Genomic DNA, 17,175 nt, shown 5'->3' with positions numbered 1-17,175 from the left:
TAATGATTTTGAGCTTTATACCTTCTTTTTAAAAGGGATGATAATTCACAGCTATGGAACATTGTGAGTTTACAGATAATATCAGTGTGCTGGGGATTCTCCCTTTACCACTCTACTCCCATCCAGATCTATTGTCTTTTCTTCTCTGCCTTGCCTTGTCTAGCTGGAGTTTAACCCCTGAGGACTGCATCAATGGAGCTTTGTAGTGTCTGGTTTCCAGCTAATTTTGCCCATGAGAGAAACCAGCAAGAAGTCAAAAGTGGGAAGGAGAGAGAAGTACCTTAATTTCTTTCTCATTCCCTTCCTGCTTGAATATAAACAGGAATATGTGCTAGATGTGTGCAGCTGTATGTGCTAGAGTGTCTGCATCCCTCCAAGCAGAACTCCTGCTGGTGCTTCTCTGAGCTACCCTGATTACCAAAGTGAAATGATGTACAATGAATTTCCTGAATGAGAAAATGATTTACATTCATGTGATATGTTGCATAGTTGCCTTCAGTGAAAGCAGATTAACTTCTCAAAAGAAACTCATTATCTCTAACTTCAGATGCCTTTTCTCACTACACCTTTGGTGAAATTTTATGTCTATTTATCTTGAATTCTGTTTTATTATTTAATCAAAGAACAAAATATTTTACCCCCTTTTATAACCAAGTGGTTTGTTTCATTAACCTCATTTAGTCAAATAGATTTCTTTCTTAATGGGAGATATTCATTCCTGATTTAGAATTTTCCCTTCCTTCAAAAGTGATTTGTATTATTTTGTCCCTAAAATATTATTCATAATTATTAGTTATATAATTTTACATATTACTTTCCGTCTCTTATTTACCCAAAAACTATTTTAATATAACAGCTGCTTTAATATACATGATAATTTGGTTTCAGTATGTTGGTATTTTACACCTAAATTGAAGCCTCAGTATATTCCAAGATTGCCTTTGCATTGCCCAAGTCAGAGCTACAAACGTGCCCATCCCCAGACAGTGAGCACTGCACCCATTAGGTGTGAATTTTACCCATCCCCTCCTCCTCCTCCTCCCTCCTGCCTGACACCCAATGAATGTTACTTGCATATGTGCACATAAGTGTTGATCAATTAGTACCAATTTAATGGTGAGTACATGTGGTGCTTGTTTTCCCATTCTTGTGATACTTCACTTAGAAGAACATTTCTTTTTTCATAAAATACTATGTAAAATAATTTGCCTTATAACAGTTACACGTTATTTAACCTAAATGGTATATAACATTATAATGCAAAAATATTTCACCCAATATTCACTCTTTTCTTTTTGTTCACAGCCAGCAGAACTTTGCAGCTGTCCTAGTTATATACAACCAGCTCCTTCTGTTCTGACTGGCAGATGTCTGTCCCTTGCTGGCTACTAAATTCAGGCAGTCCTCACCTTGTGTGATTCTGTGGTAATGGAGAATCATGCAAAGCAAGCTCATATTTCAAGTAAGGACAGCTTTCAGTTAACAGGGTTCCGTGCAAAGTCAGAGCTACCTGTATTTTATATATCATGTATTTCCTTTTTGTCAATTACAAAACAAACATTACCATGAATATATTCAATCAGGTTTATTTTTATGCCTTCCATAGATTCTTAAAATCGATACAGTTGAATAAAAATGTACACTTTTAAGACCACTGATACAGCTCAAATGTCCATTGGATGCACATGGTGTGTGGTATGTGTGCATTTGTGTATATGTGTGTGTTTATGACAGGGGTGAGGTCAGGAGTTACCAGAGGAAACCTTGCTCTATCACAGTGACTGCAGTCCACTGTACATTGACTCGGTAAAATTATATTCCTTTCCTACCCACTGCTCTTTTCATTAACAAATTCTTACTCTAGGCAGTGATGCTTAATATTGATGACATATGAATTGAAAGAAAAAATTTATCTACTAAGTATTCAAGTAGGAATAAGTTATTGAGTAGGACTAAACACATGATCCTGCTTAATTATAAACAGCTGGCTTCTTTTATTGATGGCCTACTATGAAGGCATGGAGATGGATATAAATAGGTTTCTTTTCTGACAGAGCTCCAAGACTATGTTAGCAAACATTACACTGTATTATGATTTATTTCTGTGTCTAAAATCTTGTAAAGTTGTGTTATCTATAGAACCACAAGAATATGCATGTGTAACTCTATGCTTTTGGAAGGACAAAGGAGATAGTATTTGGACTGTGACTTGAAATGTGAAGATCTCTATAGAAAAAGAATGACAGGATGGACAAGACAATTGGTGGATCAAGAAAATCATGTGTTTTTAATATGCAATATCTGAAAGCAAACTAAGGAAAGATAAAATTATAAGATTTGAATTTAATTTCTCACCAGAAACAGTGAAAACAAAATTATTCCTTACATATTTTTAAGTGACCACTTTTCTATTTACATGACAATTAGTCTTCCAAAGAAGGACATACACTAGGTTCATACAAATTATTTTATCCAGTCCCCACCAGTTGAAGACATTTATTTATTGTTCACATTGTCTGTGATCACTATAAAGAAATTCAGTCCTGCTAAAGTGACATCTCAGTTAAAAGTATTGGTCAAATAAACTGAAAGATTTAAACTTACCCAAACCAAATTGCAGCTATCAGTAAAATAGATATGTGTGATTATTTTCCAAGGCATTAGGGAAACAATGTTCATCTTGCTCTAGTTCTTTAAGGTTAAACTATTTACTGGACTACCAGCAGGATTTAGTTCTGGTATTTACCTCTGGTTCACCAGGGGCATGACATAGTTTCTAAGCCTTGTTTTCATCTCTGGACATAATCTAGCTCAGCCTACTCCTCATGCCTTCTTCTCTGACAGTTCAACCACCATCCAGTCAAGGAGCTCTCAAACATGGAAGAAGATGGAATTATTCATTTTGTCACCCAGCCTTTCTCTGTCTCAGTAATTCTAATGCTGGGATTTATTCCTATGAACAAAGTGTTGAAATGTAATATTTGATTATTTTTGAGCATTTAGGTTCTATAGAATAAGTGGGGTTTATACAGAGTGACCAGACTCTTCAGGATGCTTGGAACATTTGGTCCAACTCCACTATCAGAAAAAAGCTAATGACAGTGAAATGGAGCCAGGGTGAATGCAGGTGGACTTGGTCACATGTAAGTTCCTCTACAGTCCTAAAATCACATGGTTTGATGATTCTAAGAGAAGCAGAAAGAAGTTGTTTGAAAAATTTTGCTTAAGGAAGCTTTGACCTCCTTGTTTCTCAGACTATAGATGAGAGGATTTAGCATGGGGATGACCACCGTGTAAAACACAGACACCACTTTGTCTTCATCCATTGAGTAGCTGGAGCTGGGACGCAGATACATGAACAAGATTGTCCCAAAGAAGATGGTGACCGCCATCAAGTGGGAAGCGCAAGTGGAGAAGGTTTTGTACCTCCCTTCTGCAGAATGAATCCTCAAGATGGCAGCAAGGATGTAGAGGTAGGAAACCAGAATCATCAGGAGGCAGCTTAGTTCATTAAAACTGGCAAAAGCAAAAATGACAATCTCATTGATGTGTGTGTCAGAACAAGAGAGTTTCAGGAGGGGTGGAATGTCACAGAAAAAGTGGTTGATGACGTTTGAGCGGCAGAAAGACAGCTGGAAGGTGAAGCCAGTGTGAATGGCAGCATTTATAAAGCCTGCAAGATAAGTAGCCAACACCAGGAGGGCACTGAGGTGGGGGGACATCAGGACCGTGTACAGGAGAGGCTTGCAGATGGCCACATAACGGTCATAGGCCATCACGGCCAACAGAAAACCCTCAATGCCAGCAAAGGAGCCAAAGAAGAAGAATTGAGTGGCACATTCATTGAAGGAAATGACTGGGTTCTCCACCCAGAAATTCACCAGCATATTAGGGGCAATGACAGAAGAATAACAGAAGTCAACAAGTGACAAGTTACTGAGGAAAAAGTACATGGGAGTGTGAAGACGTGAGTCGATCTTGATTAATAGGATCATTCCAAGATTTCCTACAACAGTGATCATATAAACAACTAGGAATACAACAAAAAGAAGACATTGTATTTCTGGATGATCCCTGAATCCCAGGAGAATAAATTCGGACACTGTTGTAAAGTTGTTCATAGCTTGTCTCAGAATGAATGATTTATATGCTGGCATAAGAAAGAAATCATGAGAGATACGTTAATCTGATTCACTATAGTAACCATTGTATTACCAGTATATATTAATATCTACTGTATCTATATATATCCCATAATATCATGTCATAAACCTAAAATATACACAATAAAATTTATGTAAAGAAAAGAAAGAAACCAATGAAATGAATTGTACAAAAAAATACCTGGAAATTAAATAGTTCATTCTCTGCTTAAGATTACTTCCAAGATGTTCTGAAAACATATGTATTACAACTCTTTGTTTTCTCACTGTAGAAAAGGAGAAAAGATCCTTAAGTAAACATTAACTTATTTTAAAAAATAAATATGTGTCTATGTATGTGTTTGTGTGCGTGTGTGTGAAGCTTTGATGATTGTTGCTATTTGTCCAAATCCTACTCTACCTCCCATCTTTTCTGTCTTCCTCTCTTGATCCTACTTCCTGTCATCAGATTCCTTTGCCATCTCCTTGGTAATTAAACATATTGACACAGTTGACTATAGTAGCTGTATTGAACTCTGCATTTCTTGTTTTCTCTTGGCCCTTTCTAATCAAGATTTTCCCTCCATCACTCCCTGGAAACTGCTCCTGGGAAAGACATTACTGGTCTTTATATTGCTAAATCCAATGGTGAATTCTCAGCCAGCATCTTTCTTGATCTATCAATAGCAGTTGACATAATCAATTGCTTACATCTCCTTGAAAGGCTTCTTTTTCTACTCTTCCAGGACATCACGCTCTCTGAGTTTTCCTCCTCCCACATGGGTCAGTCCTCTTTCCTCTTCTCCTTGATTCCTTGTGTCGAAATAACTCAGAGCTCTGTTTTGATCTTTCTCCTTTTCTATTTCCACTCCACCTTGGTGATTTTCTTCTGTCTTAAGGTTTTAAATGCCATCTATATACTTATACCTTCTGAATTTATATGCACAGCCTTGTCTGCCTTTCCATACCCTAGACTTCTAATTCCACTGCTTAACTCTCCACACAGATATCAAATAGCAACTTTACATGACCAAAAGTGAATTCCTAGTACCCTCTCCTAATTTGCTTCAAACAGCATTCCTCATATGAAGTCAATGACAACTCTATACTTTCATTCACTCCAATGAAATTAAATAAATAGACAAATAAATATTGGATAAATTATCTTTTATCTTTCTCACACAGTCCATAACCCATCCATTAGATTATTCTTTTGGCTCTTCCTTCATAAGATCTATCCCCTGAGCCAACTACTTCCTACCACCTTTATTTCTACCACCAAGTCTTAAGTCAGCATCATCTTTTACTTAGATTACTGCAATGGTCTCTTTAACTGATCTTCTACCTCTAAAATTAGCTAAAATCCTACCCTGTAAAGTAACCTCTTTTAAAATCATTTTAAAATTTGGCGTCCATTTTTGAAGCTTTTTTATACACACATATACATACACACAAATGCAATAACATTATATATGTAATAAATGCATAAATTGACAAAATGTGTTATGTTTCTATGATATATAATCCTGTATGGATATGTATATATAAGAGAAGAAACTTATTTAGCTTTAGAAACTCTGTTTTCCCAGCAGGCGCACATAATTTAGATTTATATTCAGACAAATATATATGGAGTTCCTCCACATGTCAGGCATTGCAAAAAAGCCATGGCTCATGGACACATGAATTTACAACAAATTTAATAGGGGTAAAATTATCCTTGTGTAAAACATAGATTTGAATTCAGAGATAGTAACTTGTTCAATGTCATTGAGCAAACATAACTAAACTACAAAATCAATGCTGAAAATTGATATCAATTTCTCATTTTATACATCTAATGGCCTAAAATTATTTTATTTACTGCCCTTCAGGAAGAATTACATATGTCATATGTTTTGGCACTCTTTATACACAAAATTAACTATTTTCTTCTGTTTTTCATACCATGGACATTCATGAATATGTACACATATGCATGCATTTATGTATGTGTGTGTATAGATATGTTTAATATTATATATAAGTTTTAATTTGTATATAATGATCCTAAATCTCTCTTTTCTAAAAAATACATATTCATAGTTTAGTTGATAACATTAAATTCAGTGTTTCAGACATTCAATTTGAGATATTTTGTCTGATTTTCTTGAATGTTTTTTAAGTCCTCTTGAAACTTTATACATCTGAACAACTTAACATACATTAAATCATCTTACCTTTTGTCCTTAAGAAATATTCACTGAAGGTAGTAGTATATATCAGTTTACTTTTGTTTTATGTAGTAATACATGTTTTCTGTTTCCAATAGTCAGATTTGTAGCTTTGAAAAATTATGCAAGTGTCATAAAGGGATCTGATGGCAGATTCATCTGTGGTCAATTAATTCAACAAAGGGTAGAATGTGCTGCTTCTGAAGGCAGAACATAGGCTTATTAAGCCTGTGATCATTCCCTTGATACTTAGTCCCTGAAAACCACTAAAAAGTCTAAAGTCTGAAATATGCTAATCCACAATTAAGAAGTGCATTCATTTTTCATTCAGACAATTGAACTACATTTTCCCCAGGGAACCACTTATACCTGGGAGAGTATCTTACGAATTTGGAGAACAAAATGTACCTTATGATCCTGAGGTTTCATTAAGAACAGTACTGAATTAAATTTTACAAGATTGACCAGATTCTGACTCCAACCTTCAGAATTCCACTTAAAATATAATACAATCCTTATTCATTTCTACTAGAATATGGCTTTCACTTCATTCATTAATTTATTCATTCACTCAAGAGATATTAGTACATTTGTCTCATGAAGCAGACGTTATCTGTGGTACTGGAAGAATAGCCTACAAAATTAATCTTGTCCATTCCTTCACGCAACTTGCAGTCTGGAGCTGGGTGGAGACAATTATTTCATGGTTATTTGGAAAAGTAAAGTACAAAATCTTTTTATTAACTGGTAGGTCTTATGTGAGCTGGCACTCTTTCCAACATCTTCCCGATTGCAGTTCTTTTCCTCCTTTACTTTGTTCCCACTGGAGCACATATATTTGTCTCCTTGCAATTTCTGTAGCAAACCCAAGAGAACGATGCATCAGAGCCTTTGCATTTACTATGTGCCCACTCAGAAAGCTCTTCCACAAACACTCATACCATATTATCTCTATTGAAGACTTGCTCTAATGTTATCACAGAGATTCTTCACTGATTCCACCCCTCCCTATTCCATTGCCTGTTCTATTTTTTTTAAATCAACACTTATACTCATGTCAAATGCACACATGTATAATAAATTTGATATCAGAATAAAATCTCCTTTACTTAAACATAAGTTTAATGAGATAAGAGACTTTGTTTTCTTACTTGCTATATCTCTAGTACATGTTACTGTGCACATTTTTCAATAAATATTTTTGAATGAATTATGACTGACATCATAATAGGTGTCCATTTTCTTGCTCCAAGCATAAACTAAGGAAGTATAATTAAAAATGCAATTTGTAACTTAACATGGAGAAGGATATTTTAATCCCAATGACATAGTATAATTCTAAAGTATAGTCCCTCCTAGTAATACAAAAGGTGAGATTATATCATAGAAGTCTAATAGCTAAGTAGGGAAAACTGATTTTTCAATCCTTTCATAAGTCCAAAGTCTCCAGATGCCAGGCCGTTAATTTAATTTATGAATCTGGAACTTACTACATAACTTCTCATACTGTGTAACAGCTAAACACAGTTTATAAGGAAACAGCACAGCTGGCTCTGAAACCTACTAGTTACGTGAACTTAAACATACCATTTCACTTTCATTGGCCTCAATTTATTAATTTCTTCCTTCCTTCGTTTCTTTCTAACACACAAATATTATTTGTGTTTATTTATAGGGTACAATATGATGTTTTGACCTATGTATACATTGTATTAATAGAAAGATTCACTAAAGCTAAATAACGTACCCATCACCTCACCAACTTACCATTTATTTGTGGTGAAGATGTTAAAAATTATTATTTTAGAAATTTTGAAACATTCAATACATTAACTGTGGCCACTGTACAGTGCAATAGATCACTAAAATTTATGTCTCCAGTTTTTGTACCCTTTGATCAACATCTCCCCTTTCCCCATTTCTCCCTTCCCCATTACCTCCCACCACCTTTCTACTCTCTGTTTCCAAGAGACTAACATTTTTAGATTTCATGTATAAATGAGATGATATAGTATTTGTCTTCTGCTGCCTGGCTTATTTCACTTAGTATAATGTCCTCCAGTGCTATCCATACTGCTGTGAATGACAGAATTGCCATCTTTTTAAAGGCTGTATAGTATTCCATTGTGTTTCTATACCACATTTTCTTTATCTGTCCATCCATTGAGGGGCACAGGGTTGACTTCATATCATGGCTACTGTGAATAATGCTGAAATCAGTATTGGAATACAGATATTTCTTCAACATACCAATTTTAATTCCATTGGATATATACACAGAAGTGGGATTGCTAGATCATATAGTAAATCTATTTTTAGTTTTTTGAGGAACTTTTATACTATTTTCCCAAATGGCTGTACTCATTTATATTCCCACAAATTGTATGCAAAGTTTCCTTTTCCCCACATCCTTCCTAGCCAGCACTTGTTATATCGTAGCCATTCTAACAGGTATGAAGTGACATCTCATTGCAGCTTCAATTTGCATTTCCCTTATAATTAGAGATGTTGAGTATTTTTTTCATATATCTATTGGCCATTTATTTTAAAAATTTTAAGAAGAAAAAATACTTACAAGCTCCTTTTTTGAGGCCAGCTTTACCATGGTACTAAAGTCAGGAAAGGACACTAGAAGAAAAGGTAACTATAAGCCAATATGCCAGATAAACACAGATGCAAAAGTCCTCAACAAAATATTTGCAAACTGAATTCAACAATACATTAAAAAGACCATTCACCATGATCAAGTGGGATTTATAACAGAGAGGCAAGAATGGTTTAACAATATGTAAATCAATAAATATGAAATACCATGTTAACAAAACAAAGGAAGAAAACCACATGATCATTTCAATGGATGCAGAAAATTTGACAAAATTCAAAATCATTTCATAATTTAAAAAACTCTCAACAAAATAGTTATAGAAAGAATGCACCTCAACACAATAAAGGCCATGTATTTTAAGCTCACTATTAATATCCATCAATTGTGAAAAGTTGAAAGTGTTTCTTCCAAGATCAGGAATAAGATAAAGATGCCCATTCTCACTATTTCTATTCAATAAAGTACTGAAAGTTCTAGCCAGAGCAGTTAGGCAAGAAAAAAAGTAAAAGGCATCCATGTAAAAAAAGAAGAAATGAAATTGTTGCTGTTTGCCAATGACATGATCTTCTCTATAGAAAACCCTAGGGACCCAACAAAACAAAACAGAACCCCTGTTAAACTAATAAAGAAATTTAGTAAAATTGCAGTTTAAAAAATCAGCATACAAAAATTACTAGTGTTTCTAAACACTAACAACAAACTACCTGAAAAAGAAATTAAGAAAACAATCCCATTTACAGTAAAATAAAAAATAGTTAAATAATTAGAATTCTATTTAACAAAGGAGGTAAAAGATTTGTACACAGAAAACTGTAAAACATTGATGAAAGAAATTGAAGAAGTCAAAAATAAATGGAAATATAGCTTATGTTTTTGGATTGGAAGAATACCCAAAGCTATGTACAGATTTAATATAATCTCTATCAAAATTTCAGTGACTCTTTTCACAGAAATGAAAACAAAAATCCCAAAATTCATTTAGAACCAGAAAAGACTCATTGCCAAAGCAATCTTGAGCAGAAAGGAAAAAGCCGGAGGCATCATAGTTCCTGATTTTAAAATATAGTATAAAGCTATTGTAATCAAAACGGCATGTTATTGGCATAAAAATAGGCACATTGACTAATCAAAAAAGACAGAAAGCCCAGAAATAAACCCAAGTATTCACAGCCAATTTATTTTCAACAAAGGAGTCAAGAGTACCTAATGGGGAAAGGACAGTCTCTTCAATATATGGTGTTGGGAAAATTGGACGTTCCCATGCAGAAAAATGAATTTGGATCCTTATTTCATATCATATATAAAAAAATCAACTTGAAATTTATAAAAGACTTACATGTTAGAACTGAAACTGTTAAGCTACTAGGAGGAAACATAAGGGACAACTTCATAACATAGGTTTGGACAATAATGTCTTGGATAGGACTTCATAAGCATACAAAACAAACGCAAAATAGGCCAATGGGATTGCATCAAACTAAAGTGCTTTTGTGCATCAAAAAACAAACAAACAAACAAACAAAAAAAACAAGAGAGTGAAGAGACATCCATGAATTGGGAGAAAATATTGGCAAACCATATATCTCATGAGGACCTAATTTACAAAGTAACTCAAACAACTCGATTGAAGAAAATAACCTGATTTTTAAAAAGGTAAATAATCTGAACAGACATTTCTCTAAAGCTTATCCATTTTTAAAATTGACTTAAAAGTATAAAGACTGCTACATTGCTTTCTTGTTAAGGGACTCAAGAGAAGAAAGGCAGAAAAGAAGGAAGAAAGGAAGAAAGGAAGAAAGGGAAGGAGGTAAAAAGTTATAATTAATTAAGTGCTTTTGATGTACAAAGAGCCAGCTAAGCCAAATAATGCTGCCACATAATTATATCATTTATTCTGGTGATTCTTAAACCATGAATGCCCTGCAGTGGTTGTTGTATATTTGTTTGTTTTTAATATTATTGCCTAAGCCCTACTTTGACCAATTAAATCAGAAACTCTGCAGATAGGATTTAAGCTATCAAAAAGTAGGCAAAGGACATGAATAGAAATTTTTCAAAAGAAGACAGAAGAATGGCCAACAAACATATGGAAAAATGCTTAACATCTCTAATCATCAGGGAAATGCAAATCCAAACCACAATGAGATATCACTTAACTCCAGTGAGAATGGCCTTTATCAAAAAGATAGGTGTTTTTAAAAGCTCCCCAGGTGAGCCTTTGAAGGCTTATTTTCCAATACTTTTTCAGAGACAAAGAGATCTTGGTGAGAAGCATGTGGATGTAATCATGGGTGTGTGTACAACATAAGCATGCCTTTTTGTCTCTTATCAACAGCAACCAACATTTCCCCCTGCTGAAGGCACTGCACAGGTAGACAGGAAGACTCTACCAATTGGTGTTAGCCAGCTTTTGTCCTCAATCACCTCAGTGATATGATTAGTTTAAGTTTATCACACACATGGTTATTTGCTTTCTAATTTTCCAACATTTTGTTATAGTTCTTCTATTTTTCTCTTCTTTCTATTCTATCTTTTTATTGTGGGCTTAATTCATTTGGGCTGCTAAAACAAGTTATCATAAAGTGGGTGGCTTATAAATAACAGAAATTTATTTCTTACAGTTCTAGCAGCTAGGAAGTCCAAGATGCCAATCGATTCGGTGTCTGGTGAGGGCTCCCTCTTTGGATCATAGATGATGCCTTTTCACTGTGTTTTCATATAGTGGAAGAAGCTAATAAGCTTTCTTAGGCCTCTTTTGTAAGGACACTAATCACATTAATGAGTAATATGTATCATGATCTAATTAACTGCAAAGATCCTTCTAATACCACCACCTTAGGGGTTAGGATTTTGACATATAACTTTGGGGAAACACAATATTCAAATCACAGCAAATGCTGCAACTCTTTTGTTGTTCTTGTTGCTCATTTAGTGTTTGCTTTAGGGTACATGGTATAGATATTTTACTTATCACAATCTACTTTCAAATGTACTAATACTCCTTCACATATAAAATAAAAATGTTACAGTATTTAACCACTCCTACCATGTCCTTCATACATATTTTATTATATATTTTTATTAGTTCTATATAGTTAATTAACCTTCACATAGATTTAAATGATTAAAGTGTATATGATTTTAAGAGATTTGAATCACACATGTAGTTATTTTTGGTGCTCTTCATTCCTTTGTCTAGATTCATGGTTCCGTCTGGTACCCTTTCCCTTCTGATTAATGGGTCTCCTTTATCACTTCTTATGGTGCAGGTGCAGGTGCAATGTTGTATGTCTGAAAAGTCTTTATTTTGCATTCTTTTTGAAATATCTTTTCCTTGGGTACAGAATCCTAAGTTGACAGCTATTTTGTTTCATTACCTTAATGATGTTTCTCCACTGCATTCTAACTTACTCAGCTTCTGATAAGAAGATAAATGTACAACATTATATGAAATGAAATATGATGCTATTCTTTTCTTTGTTTCTCTGTGTACAAAGTTTCTTTGACTGCTTAAGGTTTTCGTTTGTCACTTGCTGTGAGCAATTTGATTATGCTGTGCTTTCAGGTAGTTTTCTAAATATATTTTTTGCACCTGGGTTTATTAATCTTCTTGACTCTAAGGTTTTTAAAATTTTAACATTTGGGGAATTTTAACCTATAATTACAGATTAAGATAATTATGATTCTGATCCCTTCTTATCCTCTGTTTCCATTCTGGTCTAAGCCTCTGTTCTTTCCTGAATGCATCATAATTAATGCCCCCCCCGCCCCAAGATTTCCATTTTCTGTTCTTAGTATTCTACAATCTATTATTTGCACAGCAGTCATAGCTGTCCATTGACCAAAGATAGATTAAAAATCCTACCATGGTTATTTTATCAATCAGAATAAAAGGCAAGTTTTACAATGGTCTATACAGCCCTGCTTGGTCAAGTTCTACATTTCAAATCTAATATTATATCTTGTATTGTTTAATCTCATTTTATGTTCCAATCACATTTAACTCTGCTGCTTCTCAACACAATAGTCATATTGGTATTCAAAAATTGTTGCACTGACAGTACTCTCACACTAGAACGGTCTTCCCCTAGATATCCACATAGTCTACTTACTCAACTCTTCACATATTGTTTAAACATCATCTTCTCAGAGGGATCCTCTGATAAATTTAATTAAAAATTTAATTTCCATCTTGGCTACTTGCTCTATTCTATTTTCATTTTGCTCAATAACATCTATCATGCTAAATAATTCACTTCTCATTCTGTTTATTTTCTGCAAGCTTCATAAAGAGAGAAATTCGGGTGTTTAACTTAACAATGTGTATGTTTATGGAATATATGCATTTAATTATATAATATCTATCTGTGCCTTTACTGTGCTAGGTACTACAGGTAAAATAGTGAATGGAATATACTAAGTCATTGGCTTTAAAAAAATAAAAGTTTAGTGGAAGAGACATGAAAACAGGTTATATGTGAGAACATGCAGGAAGGGTACCTAAGCTAGACTTTAAACTAAATTTGGATTAATATCTGAAATATGAGCCAGAATTAGTCATCTCTTAGTGATATATTTTGGTTTAGAATAATTAATGTTTCTCTATTTCTGTGCTTATCACACATTGATTTTTTACCTATCCCATGGAGGCAACAGTACAAGGCTGAAGCAATATCAATTATTATATATATTGGAAGTTGCATAATTTATTGTTACCATATCCTACAATTAATTTTAAATCGAATATTTCTCCACATTTTCCAGGTTCTATAGAGAGCATTTTTCACATCTTTGTTCCTCAAACTATAGATCATGGGATTCAACATGGGTATTACCAAAGTGTAAAATAAAGAGGCCATTTTATCAGTATCAAAGGAATGACTGGATTTAGGGTGCACGTACATAAAGAATAGAGTCCCATAGAATACAATTATCGCTGTCAGGTGAGAGCCACAGGTAGAGAAGGCTTTGTACCTGCCTTCTGCAGAATTCATCCTGAGTATGGTGACAAGGATCAGAATGTATGACACAAGGACTATCAGAAGAGATGAAACCAAATTAAAAGCTGAAAAGATCAGAATTATCAATTTAAGTTCACGTGTGCCTGAGCACAGCAAAGATATCAAGGGCAGGCTGTCACAGTAGAAATGCCTGATGACATTATGGCCACAAAACAATGAAGTAAAAATTTTTATGACAGTCAGCAAAGACAAAAAGACACTGTAGAGATAAGGCACTGCCACTAGCACTTGACATAACCTTTGTGACATGATAACTGTGTAAAGCAAAGGGTTACAGATGGCCACGTAGCGGTCATAGGCCATTGCCGACAGAATGAAGATTTCACTAATGATGAACATACTGAAGAAAGTGAGTTGGGTAGCACACCAATTATAGGAGATTGTACGTTGATCTTTGCCAAAATCTACTAGCATTTTGGGTCCCACAGCTGTTGAATAACCTAGATCAGTGAATGCCAAATGTCTTAGGAAAAAGTACATGGGTGTATGCAGCCTAGAGTCTATCTTGGTGAGGACGATCAAGCCCAAGTTACCAACAACTGACACCATGTACACAGTGAGGAAGAACCCAAATAATGGAGTCTGCAGCTCAGGGAGGTCTGTGATTCCCCTTAGAATAAATTCACTCAGTACTGTTAGATTGTGTTTATCCATTCGGTCCACTCAAGAAACCTATGCTGGGAATAAATATAAGAAAAATCATGAACTTCTATGAGATATGTGTATATATACACACATATTTATGTTTATATATAATAGTTATATGTATATATATTTATAAGCATACATATACATTGAGATATATATGGAGAAAAAGAATTTGTGTATATAATTATACATATATATTTAACATAAGCTCATTCCATGTCTTCAACTTCAGTATTTTGACATAAATTTTGAAGATAGAGAAAATTAAACTATCATTTTGTAAATTGATAATATCATCACACAGAACAATTATCCACCCTCTCCTAAAATATTTTAATGCAGTGCATTGAAATAGTGGGATATAAGCTAAGACCAAAAACTAACTGATAGAATAGGGTGAACATCACTGAATAATTTTACTTTAAACAGTAGAGAATTTGTTTAGGACATGATATTCATACTGTGCCAAAAATTTATCCCACATATTACTTAGTAGTTACAAAACAGACACCATACCTTTGGATAGTTCTAAGTACTAGAACCTTAGCCAAAGGATTAAATTAGCGTTACTAATAATGAAGCAACTGGATAAGATAAAGTAAGTTACACAGCATCTTATGAAGTATTCCTAACAAAAGATTTTATCCTGAATATAATAAATATTTTAGATATTGCTTTCACTTTATGGATACCACAGTCAATAGAAAAACATGGTAAATGCTCCTGGAAATAATATCAAAATATTTGAGGAGATAAAACATTTGATATTATAAAAAAGTTAATATCATTAAGAGGTATTAACATTATTAATACAATTAATATCATGGAAATCTGCTTGAAAATTCTAAGTGGATGCATAGAACTTAATTCTGATAGGAAGAAAGAAAGAAGAAAAGAAAAAAGAAAGACATAAAAAATTAAAGAGAGAGATATATCAAATTTTTGCTCTACTCTAACCTTCATGATCACACAAAAGATATCTGATCTCCAGATTAAGTTATTTTTTCACTACTTAGAAAATTTGTAGAATATATTTGTTATAATTATTTTTAAAATATTTATTTTATTTCATAGTGCATCAATTATAGACTTCATTCTTTGTAATACAATTGAATTGACAATGTTATAATACATGCATATTATTTATACAATCTCTTTCATTGATAGACATCATTTTTTGGTGGAGTAGGGAGCACCAAAACCATGTACCTGTACTAAAGCAAAAATTAAAATAAAGAAAACTGTCAGAATCTACTTTTTTAGTAATTCTTTGGGTTTGACTTACTCTGCAAACAAAGACATGTATTTCTATAAGAATTTTATGAAAGTAGTAAGCAATCTCACATCACATCAATGATGGCTTGTAAAACAATGGCTCTCTGATATCCTTTCCTGCCCACTGTAGACACATTCTTGACTTATTCAGGAACACTGAATTGATTTTCTAGAGACAATGCATTTTATACACATTTTGGTGGATATAAAAACAAGTATAAACCAAGTTTGACTGCATAAATGAGAGGTTGCAAGGGTGTGTTATTTTCTACATCCATGATAGTAAATACTAGTTTCCCTATTAGTGAGAAAACATATGAGATATTTCTCTAACCATTTATAGATTTCTATGTAAAGCACTAAACTCTTTTTACTTGGTTTTATTTATATGTACACTATTTTTTGTGATTCCTGAAAATTACCTGGTTCTAGCCTTTTAAACCTTTTTTATCCAGTAACACTGTATCATCCCCACTTTTGTCAGACTCTCAAAACATACAAAAAATACCACGGGCAGATCTTACCATTCATTGGACATTCGCTATAAACCTAGGCCAGTAGAGAGTTTAGAGAAGCTAATTCATATCTCTGCCCTGCCACCACCCCTTCCTATGGCTTTTAACACTAAAACAGCTGACCATAAATGTATTATATGACAAGACATCAAGAAAATATGTATATATATGCATTTACTTAAACATAAAAGTAATTTGTGAGTTGGAAAAAAAGAGTTAGGAAGAGCCAGTAATAAATGAGTAGAAAAGACACCTCAATTTTAAGTGAAATACATATTACTGTTTTGTAAATTTGAAAGTACTCATCTTCGCTTAAACCTGCATTTTAATCTTAGTTCTGATCTCCATTAGATAAGCATTTGATCTTTCTAGAGATAATTTTATGGCATTCCAGAGACTCCTCTAAACCTTATAGGTAAGCAGGAGGAGTTGTTCTCTTGCTAATTAGATATCATGGTGTGATGAAGGGCCATATACTAAACAGATGCTTTAGTGGTTTGATTGGTTTAACCTCCAACAAAAAGTGGTGCTTTGCAAATACGTTTTTTGTTTTTGTTTCTTGTTTTCACTATTCAAAGAATATCTAGCTTTCACTGAAGATTATAATAAAGATGATTACAACATTGTAGTAGCCCAGAAACTTTAGTTTTCAAAGCACATTGTTAAAGAAGTCACCTAGATCAATTATTAAAGAATAAAGATTAAAAAAATACAGGGCCATGAAGAGTAAATGGAACTCAAAGGGGTAATCACACA

At 33.7% G+C, this 17,175-nt stretch overlaps 2 protein-coding genes across 2 annotated transcripts; both read right to left on the bottom strand.

The window, feature by feature from the left end:
- Positions 1-3,185: 3,185 nt before the first annotated feature.
- Positions 3,186-4,121, bottom strand: LOC138384962 (olfactory receptor 5AP2-like). The gene has a single exon (XM_069470603.1). The coding sequence runs from the start codon at positions 4,119-4,121 to the stop codon at positions 3,186-3,188; it is 936 nt and encodes a 311-aa protein (XP_069326704.1).
- A 9,551-nt stretch (positions 4,122-13,672) lies between these two features.
- On the bottom strand, positions 13,673-14,638 carry LOC138384961 (olfactory receptor 8K3-like). Its single transcript, XM_069470602.1, has one exon. It carries the CDS (start codon positions 14,633-14,635, stop codon positions 13,673-13,675), a length of 963 nt encoding a protein of 320 aa, XP_069326703.1. The 5' UTR covers positions 14,636-14,638.
- Positions 14,639-17,175: the final 2,537 nt, after the last annotated feature.

The sequence above is a fragment of the Eulemur rufifrons genome, chromosome 6 (assembly GCF_041146395.1).
Source record: "Eulemur rufifrons isolate Redbay chromosome 6, OSU_ERuf_1, whole genome shotgun sequence".
Classification (NCBI taxonomy): domain Eukaryota; kingdom Metazoa; phylum Chordata; class Mammalia; order Primates; family Lemuridae; genus Eulemur; species Eulemur rufifrons.
Note: the sequence above shows the minus strand (reverse complement) of the source record. Positions and strands in the feature narration are given on the sequence as shown.